A 14,141-nucleotide genomic window follows, 5' to 3' on the forward strand; every position below is an offset into this window, starting at 1 on the left:
CATCATTAATGGATTTTAATAGAAAATCAAATTTATAATTAAACAAACACTTTATCAGTATGCAGAATGTTTCCTGCATGTCTTCACAGTGTTATATTATCACAGCTCAGTGTCAGCAGATATTGTAAAGTTAGTATCGGACTATAAGATAATTGAAGCCTTCAGGTGTGGTTACAGAAACTGCACATGGTTGGCGTTGCCTGTGTGAGATGGTGGGACCCAGTGTGATATCTTTTCATGGGGCCCAACATCCCTGGTGGCGCCCCTGCAAAAGGTTAATAAATCAAAATATCAGCAACCACAAATATCATGTATCAGTAGTGCACATCAGTGTCAAAAACACAAATATAGAATAATACGTCATGAGAAAAAAATCTCTCTTCCAAAGTTAAGTGTCATGTGCAAAGACAGCTGCCAGACCAGTAGCTAGTAAATATCATCAAGATGTAATTAATAATAATTACCAAAACATATAAAAAGATGTAATACTCTCGTCTGTTCTCTTCTCCTTCAATGCTTTTCTTTTCTTCACCCTTCTTTCTTCTCTCCTTAGCTTCCCTCTGTTGTTTACTTCTTTATTTCCGCCTTTCCACACTATTCTCTGCTCTTTTCATCTTCTCTCCTTCACTGTTGTTTATTTATTTATTTATTTATTTATTTATTTATTTATTTATTATACCTTTACTAAAAACAGTGACACATAAAACAGTGACTCAGGGCATCAGCTAATCAAATGGTCTGCATTTATAACTACTACAGTCATTGGTTACCCACACAGCCCGACACAAAAAACAGCAGCCTAACACACACAACTATCAACCATTGACTTATTATTAATTAATTTATTATTAATTAATAATATCATCATTATTATTATTTTAACAGTCTCAGGTCACTATGCCTACAGGAAAATCATATGCTACCAAAACAGTCTTCCACCTCCCCCTCTTCCAAAACAGAGCCACATACAATGCCATCACCTGGTAATCTCATGCTAACGTTAACATTACAGCTTCACTAATGACAGATATGAAAACATTGTCATGATGTTAACGTTCACTGACTTTTATTACGTTACGTTAGGTCTTCAGTTCAGATAAACAATCATACTTATTTTTTAACGTTACATCACTTCTCACATACACACACACACACACACACACACACACACACACACACACACACACACACACACACACACACACACACACACACACACACACACACACACACACACACACACACAGCCAAGTCTACTGCCAATTCACACAAAATAAATAAGTTCATACACAACATACCATTTATGAGACCGCTGATCTTCTCTTTTTCATTTTTTGCCGCCTCTAGATTGTTGTTGTTTTGGACTGCTGCGTCTGGTCATACGTCCTGATAACGTCTGTACGTCATACGACGTCTTCTCTGGTGATGCGTTAAATGACTACCGTAATAACTGGTGTTTTTGTCTGCGCGCATTTCCCCCCCATTCAGTGTCAAAATCGGGGACATTTCCGGGGACAGCTTTGACCGGGGACAGATCACCGAAAACTGGGACTGTCCCCGGAAATCGGGGACGTCTGGTCACCCTAATTTAGAAGCGTTCGCGGTGCCCCTAAACAATAACATGGAAGCCAAATATTCTGCCGGGCAAACTCTATACTCGATTGGCAATGAAAAAAGTATCTGAAGGGCTTATTTGATGTATGCCAAAACAAAGTCCCTGTGTTCAATTTTCGTCAGATTTACACTTTAAGATAACACAAGAGGAGACAAAATAAGACGGGCAGTCATAACTTAATCAGTGGAGGGGAAAGCTGAGGAATGCACCGGCAGTGCGGAGGCCAATGTTCGGTTGCAGAAAGACCTGCTTCTTCTTGCCTGACAATGGATTTATATGGCAAGACATCCTGCAGATCATCATGGAGTGAAGGCATACATTAAATGAAATAAAGGACATGACTTATTGCCATGTAATAACGTATTACGTTATTGGCTTTGTATTAAAAAATCCTTTGAAAATGTAATAACTAAGCCAATGATGTAATAAGTGAGGTATCACTTTATTTTATCTTCGATTTCTGGAGTGAAACTGTCACACATAGCCTTTATATTGCGTCTTGCAACACATCCTTACATATGTGGTCAGTTTGGATTCATATGTAACTCTTAGGGTTTCGTTATAGTACTCTGTGTATCCAACTCCGTGGCCACGCAGACGCTTCGACGGATCTACAGTTTCTGTTAAAATAAATTGGGTTAAATACGTTTTTAAACGCTCTGATCAACATGTTTAGTACGATTTCGTTGGTTTTATGAGTTCAGGTCTATACGTTCAGCTCTTAATGTTCAGTTGTGATGTGTTAAGTTTGTCTGGGTTCGCTGTGTAGTGCGACCTGTGGTAAGAACATTTTTGTTGTGTAGTCTTTGATATTCAAGATGAGACAAGATAAGACGGGCAATCATAACTTAATCAGTGAAGGGGAAAGCTGAGGAATGCACTGGCAGTGCGGAGGCCAATGTTCAGTGGCAGGAAGACCTGCTTCTTCTTGCCTTGCAATGGATTTATTTGGCAAGACATGCGGCAGATCATCGTGGAGTGAAGGCATACATTTAAAATAAATACAGGACACGGTAGCCCATATCCCCCTGCCGCAAATCTGGTTTGCAGCTTGTAGCAACCAATAATGTAATGACGGCCAATAACGTCATAATCAAAATGTAATAAAGACAATAACGTAATAAATTGTCAATATTGTAATAAAATTGGTTTGGCAATAACGTATGACTTTTTGCCAATAATATAATAACGTATTACGTTACTGGCTCGTTATTGCATTATTGGCTTTGCATTAAAAAAATCCTTTGAAAATGTAATAACTGAGCCAATAATGTAATAACTGAGGAATAACTTTATTTCATCTTCAATTACTGGAGAGAAACTGTCAAGATTAGCCTCAATATTGCAGTTCGACACATGCTTAAATATCTGTTCAAGTTGGATTTATATGTAACTCTTAGGGTTCCGTTAGTACTCTGTGTATCCAACTCCGTGAGTGACCACGCAGACGCTTCAAAAGAGTCCTGAGCCTTTCAAAGTTCTGCGTTGCAGTTCAAAGTATGGTATTGCAGTACACCGCTGGAACACTAGGGGCTGCGGTAAAAAGACGTTAGCTGACCAACGACAGACCCGCGGTCTCCATCGTTCTGAGTGGCTACGGAGAGCACTTTGCGCAGTTTCATAAAAAAGGCTTTACTTTTACTCTAGGTTTCTTCAGAGCAAAATGAGGTAGCTTGCAGATTTGGCTAAAAATGTAATGACAGAGCCGATAATGTCATAATTAGGGCTGGGCAAAGATTAAAAGTTTTGATCCCGATTAATCGAATAGTAACCTATTTCGGTAACACTTGATAATAAGGTGCCATAATAAATAGCAAACTAGCCTAACCCTTTGTTAATATTTATTAATCTTTACTAATATATCTATTTGGCATGAGTTAATCGTTTTTTTTCACTGCTCACTGAGTGTCACTGGTTAGTGTTAGGGTTAGGGGTTGTGTGCTAGGGTTAGGTTAGGGCCGTGTGTTATGGTTAGGGTTAGGGCCGTGTATTATGGTTAGGGTTAGGGCTAGGGTTAGGGTTAGGGTCGTGTGTTAGGGTTAGGCTAGGGTTATGCAAACAACTAATGATGAATGATGAAAAAACTATTAACTATTAACGTGCCAAATAGATATTTTAGTAACAATTAACAAATATTAACAAAGGGTTAGGAAATTACTAGTTTGCTATTTATTATGGCACCTTATTGTAAAGTGTTACCCCTATTTCTCTCCTGAAATTGAAAATAAAATAAAGTGATACCTCAGTATCCCCTCTCTCTCCTTCCTCCCCCTCTCCCCCCCTCCCTCCCTCCTTCTCTCCCCCTACAGATGTGATGTGGCTGCCGGCCAATGGGAACGCTGTAATCCCGCCCTGCAGAAGGCGTGTCACTTCCCGGTGTCAGGGCTTAGGGGCGGGACTTCCTACCGCTTCCGGGTGTGTGCTGTCAATCAAGCGGGCGCTGGGCGCTGGTCCAAACCCACCGCGCCCATCCTGACCTCCGACCCCCTGGAGGCCAGCAGGACCACAGGTACGCACACACGCACGCACACACACACGCACACACACACACGCACCCACACACACACACACACATACACACACAAACACACTAAGAACACACACACACACACTATGGCGACACATTCGTGCCGTAAAGCACTAATGTGATAAAACATGCATTCGGGCGTACATTATTATTTCACAAGCGTAGATATTGACTGCGAGCGCGCGCACTCAGAGCGCTGCTCCCCGAGCGAGGAGAACAGCTCCTCGAGAGCATTACCTCGCTGCAAGCGCGAGGGGGGGAATAACTTCAGTCGCACAAAACAGCCTCTCGCGCTACAGCCGCTCTCGAATGATGTTCTGCTCTCTCGCTCAAATTTAATTTTGGCACTATGGGGGAGGGAACCAAGGCAGGGCGGGCTCTCCTGGGATTGGCCATTTTTGAGGCACGATGGTTGATTGACAGTCCTCCTCAGCTATAACACTCACACACGCACACGCACGAACGTACCCCCGCCTTTGGAATGAACTGCCGCCTTAAATTAAAAAACGCTGCTTCCGTCACCATTTTTAAATGGAGGCTCAAAGCACACCTCTCCTCCCTGGCCCTTCCTCCCCTTTGGTGATATGTTTACTTTTATGTTTTTCATGTACTGTCTATGCATGTGGTATGTGTTCCTTTATATGCCTTTTTGCACCATGCACAGCACTTTGGCAAGGGAAAACTGTTTTTAAATGTACTTACTTACTTACACACGCACCCACGCACACACACATACACACACAAACACTCAAGAACACACACACACACGCACATGCACGCACATACACACGCACCCACACACACGCACACACACACACACACACACACACACACGCTCGCGCGCGCGCACACACACACACACACTCGTTCTGTGGATCATTTAAGTCATGAAGGACGGACTGAAGGTCCCACCAGGAGCTCTCTCTCTCTCTCCCCCTCCACTCTCCCTCTCTCTCCCTCCTCTCTCTCTCTCTCATTCTCTCCCTCTTTTCACTCTCTCTCCCCCTTTCTCTCTCGTCTCGCCCCCCCTCTCTATCTCTCCCTCCTCTCACTCTCTATCCTTCTCCCCCGCCTCTCTCTCTCCCCCTCTCTCTCTCTCTCTCCCTCTCTCTCCCTCTCTCTCTCCCTCTCCCTCTCCCCCTCCTTCTCTCCCCCCCCTGTCTCTCCTTCTCCCCCTCTCTCTCTCCCCTCACCCTAAAACTACTGATGTTTTCACGGCGTTATATAAATGAATCTGCATTCCTGATACTGATACAGACAGGATGGGACCTGTACTGGCCTTCACTACATCTCTACCTCCACTCCCTCTCCTCCCTCTCTCTCTCTCCCTCCCCCCCCTCTCTCTCTCTCTCTCCCCCCCTCTCTCTCCCTCTCCCCCTCTCTCTCTCCCCTCACCCTAAAACTACTGACGTTTTCACGGTGTTATATAAATGAATCTGCATTCCTGATACTGATACAGACAGGATGGGACCTGTACTGGCCTTCACTACATCTCTACCTCCACTCCCTCTCCTCCCCCTCTCTCTCTCCCCCCCTCTCTCTCGCTCTCTCTCCCTCCCCCCTCTCTCTCTCTCTCTCCCCCTCTCCCTCCTCTCTCTCTCTCCCCCTCTCCCTCTCCTCCCCCTCTCCCCCTCTCTCTCTCCCCCTCTCTCTCTCTCTCTCTCTCTCCCCCCCCTCTCTCTCGCTCTCTCTCCCTCCCCCCCCTCTCTCTCTCTCCAGTGGTGCAGTCTGATAGAGGGCAGATCTTCATCACTAAGGACCAGCTGGAAGGTTTGCTGCTTGTTTCTGTCGTTGTCATCATCATCCTCACCTGCGCGGGTTAAACAGTCCGCTCAGGTCAGCCGTTAACCAGTCAACACAGAGCTCGGTCAGCGAGTCAGGTGACAGGTCAGCCGTTAACCAGTCAACACAGAGCTCGGTCAGCGAGTCAGGTGACAGGTCAGCCGTTAACCAGTCAACACAGAGCTCGGTCAGCGAGTCAGGTGACAGGTCAGCCGTTAACCAGTCAACACAGAGCTCGGTCAGTGAGTCAGGTGACAGGTCAGCCGTTAACCAGTCAACACAGAGCTCGGTCAGTGAGTCAGGTGACCTGTTTCAGAGTCAGCTGACCTCTGACCTGCGGGTGTGAGCCCCTCAGAGCAGGCGACCACCAAGTTCAGGATGAGGAGCAGGAGGACACGGGCCTGTTCATGTGATCACCCCCCTGTTCATGTGATCACTCCCCCTGTTCTTGTGATCACTCCCCTGTTCATGTGATCACTCCCCCTGTTCATGTGATGACCCCCCTGTTCATGTGATCACTCCCCCTGTTCATGTGATCACTCCCCGTTTATGTGATCACTCCCCCTGTTCATGTGATGACCCCCCTGTTCATGTGATCACCCCCCTGTTCATGTGATCACCCCTCTGTTCATGTGATCACCCCCCTGTTCATGTGATCACCCCCCTGTTCATGTGATCACCCCTCTGTTCATGTGATCACCCCCCTGTTCATGTGATCACCCCCCTGTTCATGTGATCACCCCCCTGTTCATGTGATCACTCCCCTGTTCATGTGATCACCCCCCTGTTCATGTGATCACTCCCCTGTTCATGTGATCACTCCCCCCCCCCCCTCCCCTGGTTCATGTGACCCCCCCCCCCCTCCCCTCCCCTGGTTCATGTGACCCCCCCCCCTCCCCTCCCCTGGTTCATGTGACCCCCCCCCCTCCCCTGGTTCATATGATCCCCCCCCCAGGTGAGGTGAGGCTGCCCCTCCCCCCCACCCAGCTGACCTCCTGCCAGGTGAGCAGCACCTACCTGGTCCTGAGCTGGAGCGAACCGGACCCCCGCGGACCAGAACCCCTCACCTACTACGTGGAGCGGGTCAGAACACACACACACACACAGGCACGCACACAGGAACACACACACACACACACACACACACACAGGAACACACGCATACACACCCACACGCACATACGCACACAGGAACACACGCACACACGCTCACACACACACGCATACAGACACACACACGCACATACGCACAGAGGAACACACGCACGCGCACACACGCTCACACACACACGCATACAGACACACACACGCACATCGTCATTGGTATGTGTTCTGATGAAATCATGTTGTGTTCTGATGATGTCATGTTGTGTTCTGATGACATCATGTTGTGTTCTGATGACATCATGTTGTGTTCTGATGACATCATGTTGTGTTCTGATGATGTCATGTTGTGTTCTGATGACATCATGTTGTGTTCTGATAACGTCATGTTGTGTTCTGATGAGGTCATGTTGTGTTCTGATGACATCATGTTGTGTTCTTATGATGTCATGTTGTGTTCTGATGACATCATGTTGCGTTCTGATGACATCATGTTGTGTGTTCTGATGACATCATGTTGTGTTCTGATGAGGTCATGCTGTGTTCTGATGACATCGTCCATACCGTGATGATGATGATGATGATGATGATAATGATGATGATGATGATGATGATGATGATGATGATGATGATGATGTGTGTGGATGCTGATGATAATCTCTCCGTTCCCAGTCCATGGGGGAGGGGGGCCGATGGGAGAGGGCCAGTGTGGGCGCGGGGGTCTCCTCGCCGCGGTTCCCCGTCTTTGACCTCCAGCGGGGGGGGCAGTACCGCTTCCGCACGCGCTCCGTCAACAAGCACGGCGTCAGCGAGCCGTCAGAGGCCAGCGGGCTGCTGGAGCTGGCCCCGCCCCCAGGTCAGTCAGCCCCGCCCCTAGGTCACTCAGCCCCGCCCCCAGGTCAGTCAGCTGACCAAAGAGTGGGTCAGGAGGTCAGGAAACCAGTCAGTCAGGTAGTGAGTCGGTGAGTGAGGGAGCTAGCTATAGTTAGAGTAACTTGGTTAGTTTGTTTCTTTGTTTGTTGGTTAGTAGCAATGACTGCATCTTATTTCTACTGCTCTAGAAGGTTGTGTCTGGTGGCCAACTGCTTTAAAAGGTTGTGTTTGGTGGCTAGCTGCTCTAGAAGTTTGTGTTTGGTGGCTAGAGGCTCCAGAAGGTTGTGTTTGGTGGCTAGCTGCTTTAGAAGGTTGTTTTTGGTTGCTAGCTATTCTAGAAGGTTGTGTTTGGTTGCTAGAGGCTCCAGAAGGTTGTGTTTGATTGCTAGCTGCTCCAGAAGGTTGTGTTTGGTGGCTAGCTATTCTAGAAGGTTGTGTTTGGTTGGTAGAGGCTCCAGAAGGTTGTGTTTGGTGGCTAGCTGCTCTAGAAGGTTGTGTTTGGTGGCTAGAGGCTCCAGAAGGTTGTGTTTGGTGGCTAGCTGCTCTAGAAGGTTGTGTTGTGTTGCTAGCTGCTCTAGAAGGTTGTGTTTGTTTGCTAGCTGCTCTAGAAGGTTGTGTTTGGTGGCTAGAGGCTCCAGAAGGTTGTGTTTGGTGGCTAGAGGCTCTAGAAGGTTGTGTTTGGTGGCTAGAGGCTCCAGAAGGTTGTGTTTGGTCGCTAGAGGCTCCAGAAGGTTGTGTTTGGTGGCTAGCTGCTCTAGAAGGTTGTGTTTGGTGGCTAGAGGCTCCAGAAGGTTGCGTTTGCTCCCCCAGAGGTCACGGCTCCTCCCCACTCGCTGCTGGTCTTCAGGGACTCTGACAGCTCGGTGGATCTCCACTGGGAGGCGCCCCCCGGTGGCCAGGAGGTTCTAGGGTACTACCTGTACTACAGCCTGACCGGGTCCGGCCAGTGGAACACCATCAACAACAAGCCCATCTCCAGCACACGGTACTAAAGGGACACTAGGACTACTGCCAAAGAAAAGATACATATATTACTACTGCTACAGGTAAACCTGCTAGCTCGCCTCGTATTGGTGTTGCATGTCCTCATATTCCATCCTGACCTCCCCTGGGAGGAAGGATTCCTCTGGTTTGTTCTCAAGGTTTCTCACCTCTGGGTTGGAGAGTTCCTACTCATTGATTCAAGGTTCAGGGTTAAGCGCTGCTGTGAGGTCATTTTCCCGAGACTGTAACTGCTATAAGGGACCTCTGCAGACTCCACCAAAGAGGCTTTAGAGAAGGCCATGTTCTGCGTACCGGAGAATACTCTCCTCCTGTTCTCAGACTGCATTCTGTTCATTTTCAGGTCCCATTAAACAAACACGCAGGACTCTTCATTAGTCGTCGTTAGGAAACTCTCTGGATACTAATAAGAATCAGAGTAATTAATTGCGTTTACTTAGCACTTTTTCCAGACACCCCAAGCTGCTTTTCGTGTAGTGTGTAAACCTGGGGTGACGCTAGGCAGAAGGCTAACCCCACTCGGGCTAGCACAGTGATGAGGTGAAACCCACAGATAGAAAATACATGACAAGATATACAAATGCACGAGCCCTTCAGGAAGAAACATCTACAGTTGTTTGGTTGCGGGGAAAGGCAGGCATAGACCCTGAGCCAATGAGAAGCCGGTCTTAATGCATGTGAGTCCTGAGCGACAGGTTAAATGAGCCAATGAGAAAGGGTTGAGGTAGAAGATGAAGGCAGCGTAACACAAACACAAGAGGGACCGTGAGGTCGAACGCTGCGCCGGACGCCATCTTTAGAGGTCGCTGCCTCTGTCTGCTGCCTCCGCCTCACAAGATGCCGCCCGGCACAAACCAAACCACAGACCAGGGCCGGGAGAGTAACCAGGTCAGACTAAAGCGTGTTCCCGTGTGTGTGTGGGTCCCCCCGGTCCAGTTTCACGGCCCACGGCCTCCAGACCCAGCAGGACTACGTGTTCCGGGTGAAGGCGGTGGGCCGTGCTGGGACCAGCGCTTACTCCCAGCAGTCCCCCCCCGTCCGGGTCCGGGCCGCCATCCGTGAGTACCAGCGTGGGGAGGGGTCAGTCAGAGAGATAGGGCCCGATAGTCAGAGATAGTCCTCCTCACTGGAACCAGGGGCCCTTGTGTTTCACGGACCCCCTTGAAGACCCCCCTGAGGGGCTAGTTCCACCCTGCGTTCCCAGTGATGAGGTGGAGATGATCCTCCTGTTCTCTGGTTCAGTGAAGGAGGATCATCTCCACCTCATCACTGGGACCACAGCTGTACTAACAAACATCCCGTCGGGCTGCAGGTGTCCCATCACCGATCAGAGACGTTAGACGACACCCAGATTGGCCGAATGCCCACGCTGAACGAGCATGTGATCCTTAAGCCAATATTATAACGCATTATAAGACACGCATTAAGGGAACTCTCTGGTCGAATGAGGAGCTCGTTATTCTGCTGTTATTTTATTTGTGGCGCACAAATTAGATTCTCCTCGCGTTAAGGTCTGCCCTCCATCTGTGGTCTGTCACAGACAAAGCAGAGTTACATCAGCGGCCAATAACGGGCCAATAGCAGGATTAGGTAGGGGTTAGACGGTACAGAGACAGGTCGTTAAGGAGCAGGTAGGGGTTAGACAGTACAGAGACAGGTCATTAAGGAGCAGGTAGGGGTTAGACAGTACAGAGACAGGTCGTTAAGGAGCAGGTAGGGGTTAGACAGTACAGAAACGGGTCATTAAGGAGCAGGTAGGGGTTAGACAGTACAGAGACAGGTCATTAAGGAGCAGGTAGGGGTTAGACAGTACAGAGACAGGTCATTAAGGAGCAGGTAGGGGTTAGACAGTACAGAGACAGGTCATTAAGGAGCAGGTAGGGGTTAGACAGTACAGAGACAGGTCATTAAGGAGCAGGTAGGGGTTAGACAGTAGACAGGTCATTAAGGAGCAGGTAGAGGTTAGACAGTACAGAGACAGGTCATTAAGGAGCAGGTAGGGGTTAGACAGTACAGAGACAGGTCATTAAGGAGCAGGTAGGGGTTAGACAGTACAGAAACAGGTCATTAAGGAGCAGGTAGGGGTTAGACAGTACAGAGACAGGTCATTAAGGAGCAGGTAGGGGTTAGACAGTACAGAGACAGGTCATTAAGGAGCAGGTAGGGGTTAGACAGTACAGAGACAGGTCATTAAGGAGCAGGTAGGGGTTAGACAGTACAGAGACAGGTCATTAAGGAGCAGGTAGGGGTTAGACAGTAGACAGGTCATTAAGGAGCAGGTAGAGGTTAGACAGTACAGAGACAGGTCATTAAGGAGCAGGTAGGGGTTAGACAGTACAGAGAAAGGTCATTAAGGAGCAGGTAGGGGTTAGACAGTACAGAGACAGGTCGTTAAGGAGCAGGTAGGGGTTAGACAGTACAGAGACAGGTCATTAAGGAGCAGGTAGGGGTTAGACAGTACAGAGACAGGTCGTTAAGGAGCAGGTAGGGGTTAGACAGTACAGAGACAGGTCATTAAGGAGCAGGTAGGGGTTAGACATTACAGAAACAGGTCATTAAGGAGCAGGTAGGGGTTAGACAGTACAGAGACAGGTCGTTAAGGAGCAGGTAGGGGTTAGACAGTACAGAAACAGGTCATTAAGGAGCAGGTAGGGGTTAGACAGTACAGAGACAGGTCATTAAGGAGCAGGTAGGGGTTAGACAGTACAGAGACAGGTCGTTAAGGAGCAGGTAGGGGTCACTGGAACCAGGGGCCCTTGTGTTTCACGGACCCCCTTGAAGACCCCCCTGAGGGGCTAGTTCCACCCTGCGTTCCCAGTGATGAGGTGGAGATGATCCTCCTGTTCTCTGGTTCAGTGAAGGAGGATCATCTCCACCTCATCACTGGGACCACAGCTGTACTAACAAACATCCCGTCGGGCTGCAAGTGTCCCATCACCGATTAGAGACGTTAGACGACACCCAGATTGGCCGAAAGCCCACGCTGAACGAGCATGTGATCCTTAAGCCAATATTATAACGCATTATAAGACACGCATTAAGGGAACTCTCTGGTCGAATGAGGAGCTCGTTATTCTGCTGTTATTTTATTTGTGGCGCACAAATTAGATTCTCCTGCTAGCGTTAAGGTCTGCCCTCCATCTGTGGTCTGTCACAGACAAAGCAGAGTTACATCAGCGGCTTAACGGGCCAATAGCAGGATTAGGTAGGGGTTAGACGGTACAGAGACAGGTCATTAAGGAGCAGGTAGGGGTTAGACAGTACAGAGACAAGTCATTAAGGAGCAGGTAGGGGTTAGACAGTACAGAGACAGGTCATTAAGGAGCAGGTAGGGGTTAGACAGTACAGAGACAGGTCATTAAGGAGCAGGTAGGGGTTAGACAGTACAGAGACAGGTCGTTAAGGAGCGGGTAGGGGTTAGACAGTCAAGAGACAGGTCGTTAAGGAGCAGGTAGGGGTTAGACAGTACAGAAACAGGTCATTAAGGAGCAGGTAGGGGTTAGACAGTACAGAGACAGGTCATTAAGGAGCAGGTAGGGGTTAGACAGTACAGAGACAGGTCATTAAGGACCAGGTAGGGGTTAGACAGTACAGAGACAGGTCATAAAGGAGCAGGTAGGGGCTAGACAGTACAGAGACAAGTCATTAAGGAGCAGGTAGGGGTTAGACAGTACAGAGAGGTCATTAAGGAGCAGGTAGGGGTTAGACAGTCCAGACAGGTCATTAAGGAGCAGGTAGGGGTTAGACAGTACAGAGACAGGTCATTAAGGAGCAGGTAGGGGTTAGACAGTACAGAGACATGTCACTAAGGAGCAGGTCGGGGTTAGACAGTACCAGACCTGGTCCAGACCCCACTGACCCCTCTCTCCGGCACCCAGGGGCCCCCGGGCCCCCCTCCGGCCTCTCCCTGCTGACGTGCTCGGGGTCTGGGATGGTCCTGAGCTGGAGGGCCCCCGCCTGCGACGGGGGGTCCCCCGTGCTGGGCTACTACCTGGACCAGAGGGGCCCCGACCAGGACCCCTGGAGAGAGGTCAACCAGAGACCCGCTGAGACACGCCTCCACCATGTGGGTCCCCGATATCATCCATCCCCACCGATCAGTCATCAGTATCATCATTAACCATCAATCAATCATTAGTATCATCATTAACCACCAATCAGTCATCAGTATCATCATTAACCACCAATCAGTCATCAGTATCATCATTAACCACCAATCAGTCATCAGTATCATCATTAACCACCAATCAGTCATCAGTATCATCATTAACCACCAATCAGTCATCAGTATCCTCATTAACCACCAATCAGTCATCAGTGTCATCATTAACCACCAATCAGTCATCAGTATCCTCCATCACCACCGTTCGTCCTGGTTCTCTCTCAGGTCCTCAGCCAGTCCTGGTTCTCCCTCAGGTACTCAGTCAGTCAGTCCCGAGATTAAAACAAACAACTGCTTGTCAGAAGAACCTACTAGAACCTGGCAGGACGTCCATGTCGACCTGGTCTCCAGGCAACAGGCTTTGTCCATGTCGACCTGGTCTCCAGGCAACAGGCTTTGTCCATGTCGACGCAGTGGCTCCTGGAGGCGGGCCGTACGTTAGTGACCCTTAAGACAAATGCTGCGTTCGAGTATTCTCTGCGAACCGACTCGGATCTCGGATCTGACGCCACGCCCACACTTCAAGCGTTTTATTATTTCGCTCGGTCGTTGGAGGAAAACATGGACACCACCCTGTTGTCGCGGTAGCATTGGCCGAGGACCAGGCGCTCCAAAATAAGTAGGCTATAGGCCATAGGCAGAGATACGGACGCAGTAAGGTATTGCAGTAATACGAGTGATTGAAATTGCCATTTAAACCACCAAAGTGGTCCAAGCGCAATGAAAACAGTTCATACTTCAAGTCACAATGGGCGCAGCCATCTTGAATTCTGTCTCGGAATTTTGCTCGGTCACCACTGAGTTCAACCGAGATGGGGAGTTCGCCGTCCGAGGAAAAGGGGCGTGTTTGTCCAGGAGCCACTGAGTTCAACCGAGTTCGCCATCTCGGTTGTTTGTGCGTGTCGCTAGGCAACGTCCTCGGACCTCCGAGACGGATGGATATTAAAACGCAGCATCAGACCAAGGAGAATGACGAGTGTTGTGGGCGGGGCTTTGTCTGAGTTCCTGTAGTCGTTCAGCCCCTCAGGGAAGAAGAAGAAAAGAGAGAAAGAAAGAAAGAAAGAAAGAAAGAAAGA

At 48.8% G+C, this 14,141-nt stretch overlaps 1 protein-coding gene and 1 long non-coding RNA gene across 2 annotated transcripts in view; one reads left to right on the forward strand and one right to left on the reverse strand.

Annotated features, from left to right (window-relative positions):
* Nucleotides 1-1,574, reverse strand: LOC115545692 (uncharacterized). The gene is made up of 2 exons (XR_003977138.1): nt 1,299-1,574; nt 1-265 (listed from the first exon to the last, which is right to left on the reverse strand). It is a non-coding gene; the product is annotated as an uncharacterized LOC115545692 (long non-coding RNA).
* A 1,704-nt stretch (nt 1,575-3,278) lies between these two features.
* The window catches only part of myom3 (myomesin 3), a 32,498-nt gene continuing 21,635 nt past the window's right edge, over nt 3,279-14,141 (forward strand). Inside the window, exons 1-8 of the mRNA XM_030359154.1 lie at nt 3,279-3,283; nt 3,925-4,124; nt 5,862-5,912; nt 6,880-7,007; nt 7,701-7,884; nt 8,712-8,886; nt 9,840-9,961; nt 12,782-12,969. Of these exons, the coding sequence (XP_030215014.1) occupies nt 3,279-3,283; nt 3,925-4,124; nt 5,862-5,912; nt 6,880-7,007; nt 7,701-7,884; nt 8,712-8,886; nt 9,840-9,961; nt 12,782-12,969 (1,053 nt within the window). The remainder of the gene's footprint in view (nt 3,284-3,924; nt 4,125-5,861; nt 5,913-6,879; nt 7,008-7,700; nt 7,885-8,711; nt 8,887-9,839; nt 9,962-12,781; nt 12,970-14,141) is intronic.

This window comes from Gadus morhua, chromosome 6 (genome assembly GCF_902167405.1).
Source record: "Gadus morhua chromosome 6, gadMor3.0, whole genome shotgun sequence".
NCBI lineage: Eukaryota > Metazoa > Chordata > Actinopteri > Gadiformes > Gadidae > Gadus > Gadus morhua.